Here is a 6,000-nt window from a genome sequence, read left to right as displayed (position 1 = left end):
TATGATGGACAAGTTTCATAAGAAACTGGAATGAAATTGATATTGATTCTCGGAATTTTTTACAGTAAAGCTTTGATTATGACTAGATGTTGATAATGAATTTGTATTTTTTTGTTTTGATGTTTTGGAATGAATTTAACACAAAACATTGAACTTGATATGAAACACAAATATTTTAGGCTACAAAAAATCTTAGTTCTCAAGCACAAAAATAAAATATTCCTTTTGAAGACATTTTAGTTCTTTTTTTAACAAAAGCATTAAAAAAACATACTTTACACACTTAAAATGTTCAAGTTTGGTCAAATGTTGATAAAGGTCTTCACTCAGAACTGAAAGTTATTTCTCTTGTCAGCCTAAAATATTTGTTAATTGACATAAAATCAATGTCTGGAAATTTTGATTGACACACAGACATCACACACAAGTAGCACCATTTTTGCATAATTTTACATAATTTTGCGTTGATTTAATCATAAAACATGGCAAATTCTCTACGAAGTCTTAGTGAGATTTGATCTCTCTGTTCCATGAAATGTTAGAGATAGCTCATGTCTTTGAAATCAGTTCATTTAACACTTCAACATAATAACAACAATAACAAGTCTTTAACACTGACATGAAGCTGTGACATGTCCCGAACATGTATGTCTCTATCACACATTTGAATGGCAAACACCTCCTCACATGGTAACACAGATTCTCAATACTGGAAAGGATGTCCGAATACTGATATGCCACGAAAACGTCAAGCGTGAGACATTTTCTCACATGGTTGAGAAAAAGTATTTCAAATAATTGAAAAAGAACATATCTCTCTTAGCCAAGACACATTTCTCACGCTGCATGTTGAAAATACTGCTCCCATGTTCTACACAATAATATCCTTATTGATATTTTCCTTGAAAAACAATCTATCAATTTCATCACAGAGTTCTTCGGGATCGACAGTATAGCTGCCGGATGTTGTCGTGTCATTATCCCATGCGGAAGTGTTCATTTCACTCGCAGTGTCATCAATATGATGCATGCGTGACATCTTATGTCCATTCATGTCCATGTACTCTCCTTCAATCGTGGGATGTTTTAAATGCACATATGTCCCTGCGTCTTTTGGTCCTCTGTGTCTACCCCCATTCTGAGATAACTGTCCATAAGAAGCACTATAGGTACCTCGTGGAGGTAATCCATGATTTGGATGCGGATTGTTTTTCATTCTCGGAGGTATCGAGAGTCTTTGTGTGGCAGGTGCAGAGTTATTTGCCCTTGCCCGGTAGGGAACAGCACCATTATGAAGATGATTATCAGGAATCTGTTTGGACTGAACAGAACCGGACAGTGAGGAATTGTCATAGCTTGTTCCATGGGCATCGCTTCCATAGAATGTAGAGAAACTTGCTGCTGGAGAAGCTGATTGGTGATCAACAAGAGTCTTTGGATGACGAGGATGACCAGAGAAGGACATATCTGTAATTGTAAAGAGTGAAAACATTACAATACTTACAATAATAGATCAAAGTTAATAATTATTAAAAAGGAGGTACTTAAAATATCATACAAATTCATATAATTACAAATTTCAATTCTTGTTATGACTTTTTTCATACCTGATTCCAAAACATTGGAGGATCCCCCATGACTCTGTAATTCAATGTCACTGCCACCTCTGCCACTGTCACTGATGCTGACGTCACCCGACAGATCGCTGCCACTGTCATCATGGAAACGGATGTGGGTGTGGTTCTTCTCGTTATCATCTTTGAAAGTAGAAAACTTCTGCTGCTTCGACTTGTGTTGTTTCTTGTTCTGTAACAGTGAACAATACAGTTATTAATGTGGAAATATTATCCAAAAACAGTATTTCAATGACTAATTATTAAAACAGTACAATTACATTTTTAAACCAAATTCTGCATTGGCATCATAAAAAAACACTATTCGATCAAAAACAATTTTCACACTTACATCATTCTCTGTGTCTTCTGGGATAGTGAAGAGACATTCGTTGTTGCGAGCGTTGAACCCAACAGATCCAGATGACAGGGAGACATTGTTTTCCTCATCCAATGAGAAACTGACCTCCTTCTCCTTCTTCTCTCCATCCTTCTCAGCTAGAGGAGTTGTGGAGTTTTTTGATGAGGAGGAGATGCTGCTTCCCTGCCTCCTCATGCTTGACATGACCTTCTCCTCCTCTGCCTTAGCTCGGTACAGCCTCTTCTTCTTATCTGAACTTCTGAGAAGGCAAATGGTTGCCACGACGATGACAGCAAGAAGGATGGTGACACCAACCAGAACCATGGCAGTGATGATGTTGATGGATCCTTGGTTGGAGATGGATAATGTAGCATTTCCTAATATGACTTCAATAAAGAGCTCTGACTGGGTAGCTCTCTGGGGTGAACCATGATCTTGAGCAACAACCATGAGGCTGTAGACAGTGGTGATGTGTTTGGACTCAAGCTGTTTCCTAAGGCGTACTATACCAGTCTTGTGGTCGATGATGAACACAGCACTCCCATTGCCACCTTCAATGAAGTAGGAAACTTCAGCATTACGTTCTACGTCCATATCAACAGCAGTGATTTCAATGACAGGGGATTCAATTCTCTGGGTGTGTGGCATCGTCACTGTGTTGTTAGCCTGGGTTGGGAAGATGATGACAGGTGTGTGGTCATTGATGTCTTCCAAGGTTACCACAACTCTAGCTGTGCTGCTCATTGGGGGTTGTCCAAGATCAGTTGCAACTACAACAAATTCATAATGATCTTTGGTCTCTCTGTCCAGGATGCGGTTCGTCTTGATTACACCATCAGCATACACAATAAAGGGGAAGTCACTTCTTGTAGACCCATGGAGCTGGTACATGATGATTGCATTTTCATCTAAATCTGCATCGGATGCAGTGATCTGCCCAACACTGGTATAGCTGGGTGATTCTTCAGGAACGAAGAGTTGGAATTTACTCATGTCGAAGACAGGGGCTTGATCATTGACATCATCAACAGTGATGATGACTGTGGTAGTAGCAGTCATCGCAGGGTTACCTTGGTCAACAGCAAGGATCTTAGCTATCACTTCAGGGTATTCTTCTCGGTCAAATTCCATTGCTGTCACCAGAGTTCCATTGTTGAAGATGCTGAACCTGTTACCATGATCGTCCTGAACTTTGTAAATGAGTTGAGCATTGGTGCCATTGTCTGCATCTGTAGCAGTGAGTGTCATGACAGAAGTTCCAATGTTCCTGTTCTCAACGATATTTGCATAATAAACATCTTCTGGAAATTTAGGTGCATGGTCATTTTCATCGATTACTCTAACTAAGAAGTTTTCCTGGACCGAGAGCGAAGGAGAGCCCCCATCATGGCAGACAACAGACACATTGTGAAAGGGAACCGTTTCACGATCAAGAGCATTCACAAGGATGACCTTGAACTCATTCTTGTCAAGGCCACGGAGCTCAAAGGAGGAGTTTGGCATAGAGCACTGAACATTTCCATTCGAACCTGAGTCTGGATCTTCCACAGCAATATGAGCAACAACACGACCAACTTCTGAAAATTCAGATATCTCTGCAATGCCACTGTCATGAAACACATTGATGTACAGCTCTGGTGCGTCGTTGTGAGTGTCAATAATGGTGACAACTACTACAGTTTGTGCAGTCTTTGAAGGAACTCCATGGTCACGAGCTTCCACAATGACTTGATGCGTCTTCCCAGCTTCATACTCCAAGGATCCAGCTGTTCTGAGTTCTCCTGTGTTGTGGCCAAGGTTGAAAAGGTTGAGGACACTTTCAGGTTGTCGGGGCATGAAGTGGTAACTGATGTTAGCATTGTTGCCAGCATCAGTGTCGGTTGCTGACAGACGAAGGATGACACTGTTAGCAGCAGTCGTCTCGGAAATGTTCAAGGTGTATAGGGTACTGTCAAACACAGGGGGGTTGTCATTGATGTCCGAGACACTGATGTGGAGGGTGAGGGTTCCAGTTCTCTGGGGTGATCCACCATCGCGTGCATGGACAAAGAGTTGGTAAAAGCCTGTTGTTTCCCTGTCAAGTTTCTGCACAAGCTCCAGTGAGATAGACATGATGCCTGTTACTCCAGCAGTAGTGATGAGTACAAACGGACTGTCCTTTGGTTGAAGATCATAGCTCTTCACAGAATTATTAACACCAGTGTCTCTGTCCACCGCGCTGATCAGTGGGAAGTTAGAGCCAGTGTTGGCTCCTTCAGAAATCTGCAGAACATAAGTTGATGTCATGAACTCAGGAGAATTGTCATTAATGTCATTCACGTTAACCTCCAGCTGGATCTTCTTGAAGAAGGAACCAAGATTTGATTGTGCAACAGCTTCAAAGGTAAGTTTGCAAGTGTTGAGGAAATTACACAAAGTCTCTCTATCAAGTTCTCGAGCTGTGGTAAAGTTTCCGGTTGTGCTGTCGATGGAGAAGTTGGAGGTGTGGGGATTGCCTTGGGTCAGGAAACTGTATCGAAGTCGATGAAACTCCTCCTCGCTAACATAGTCTCGGAGGTTGGCATCGTTGCCAATGTTCCCCAGGATGCTTCCTGCAGGTTTTTGTTCATCTATGCTGTATGTGAGGGTAATGGCAAGTGTCAACTGAAAGCTGGTCAGCAGAAGAACGCCTCGGATGATACTGTTCGACATCTTCGATGGATGGTCAGAACTTGTCGTGTTGTTATCGTTATAGCTTCATGTACAGAGATCTTTCAAAGAGAATTCTGAAATGAAAGAAAGAAACATTAGCAATATATCCACTGGCATCTTTACCATCAAAGTAGTTGAAATGGACTTATGTATAAAAACATCCAGCAAAACCTTTAACATAATCATAAGAAATTGTACAGTCATGTCCATATCATAAGCACCAGTATCATACAAAGTACTTTAGTTTACATAATAATAAAAAATAATCATGTTAATGGCAATTTTCTAAAAAAGGATTTGGAAAAGAAATAGGATCTCTTAATATACAGAATAGATTGGCATATCCAAAGACCACATTGAGAACAGCATATTTTCAACAGGTAGTAAGACAGGAGAGCATTATACACCATGGATGACAAGAGAGGAACCACGAAGTGTTCCTTTTACCTGATGTAGCAAGCAACATGAGCACAAGAAGAACACTTGAATGATGTCCATGTAAATGGATGGGCCATATATATACACACACTGTTTATCCAAATAAGTTTAAATCCTGCAATTATCCCAATCCTTTGAAGTGTTTAAGAAATACACACAAGATCTATAAATCCTAACATCTAAAGGCAAAACATTAAGAAATTTAAAATACAAAATCAGACAAATCCTATCCAAATAAACTTGTGTCTACCTATGTTAAAACAGTTTCATTCCCATAGCTCTCTGATCAGGTGACTGACTGGCTAACTAACTGGCTGACCGACTAACTAGATGGCTCACTGGTCAGCTACTGACTGACCATCCACAGGCTGTCTGGGAATAGGAGTCCCACATGGCCTGCAAAATCTACACCTGTGCTGGGGATTAGTTACAGTGGATTAACGAGGATTAGGAGTTGACGATGGATTAAATCTGCAGGTATGTAGGTAACACCCGAGGACCTATTGTCCCATTGCATTAAGCTACCTATGATATGTGTAATGTACAATGATTGGGTGGAAGGATGTAAAGTGTTTAGACAATGAGACTTGCTACTAAGCAGATGTTGTGATGTGATTCTAAGCTACTAGTGGTAAATTTAGGATTTTAACACTTGCCTGATATAATTGGTGGATTGATTTCACACAGTATCACTGAATGATTACACATTTTTAGATTGATGAGGAAATTTTGAGACATAATTTTACCAACATCAATAAAATTAGCAACATGGTCAATTTCAAATAGTTATCAACTGAGATTGATTAAATTAAGATTACCAAATAAATGACATAAATTTGGAGATTTGTTTACAGACAACTCCCAACAAACTGATTTTATTAGATATTAATAATGAAT

At 39.9% G+C, this 6,000-nt stretch overlaps 1 protein-coding gene across 4 annotated transcripts in view; it reads right to left on the bottom strand.

Annotated features, from left to right (window-relative positions):
• Window positions 1-449: 449 nt before the first annotated feature.
• The window catches only part of LOC124115026 (protocadherin beta-17-like), a 40,896-nt gene continuing 35,345 nt past the window's right edge, over window positions 450-6,000 (bottom strand). For all 4 annotated transcript variants that reach the window (XM_046475825.2, XM_046475823.2, XM_046475826.2 and 1 more), the window contains 3 exons: window positions 1,966-4,739; window positions 1,608-1,806; window positions 450-1,467 (listed from right to left, as the gene is read on the bottom strand). In XM_046475825.2, the coding sequence (XP_046331781.1) occupies window positions 872-1,467; window positions 1,608-1,806; window positions 1,966-4,665 (3,495 nt within the window). In that variant the 5' untranslated portion in view covers window positions 4,666-4,739 and the 3' untranslated portion in view covers window positions 450-871. The remainder of the gene's footprint in view (window positions 1,468-1,607; window positions 1,807-1,965; window positions 4,740-6,000) is intronic.

Source organism: Haliotis rufescens, unplaced genomic scaffold, assembly GCF_023055435.1.
Source record: "Haliotis rufescens isolate VD_foot unplaced genomic scaffold, xgHalRufe1.0.p SCAF_7, whole genome shotgun sequence".
Lineage (NCBI taxonomy): Eukaryota > Metazoa > Mollusca > Gastropoda > Lepetellida > Haliotidae > Haliotis > Haliotis rufescens.
Note: the sequence above shows the minus strand (reverse complement) of the source record. Positions and strands in the feature narration are given on the sequence as shown.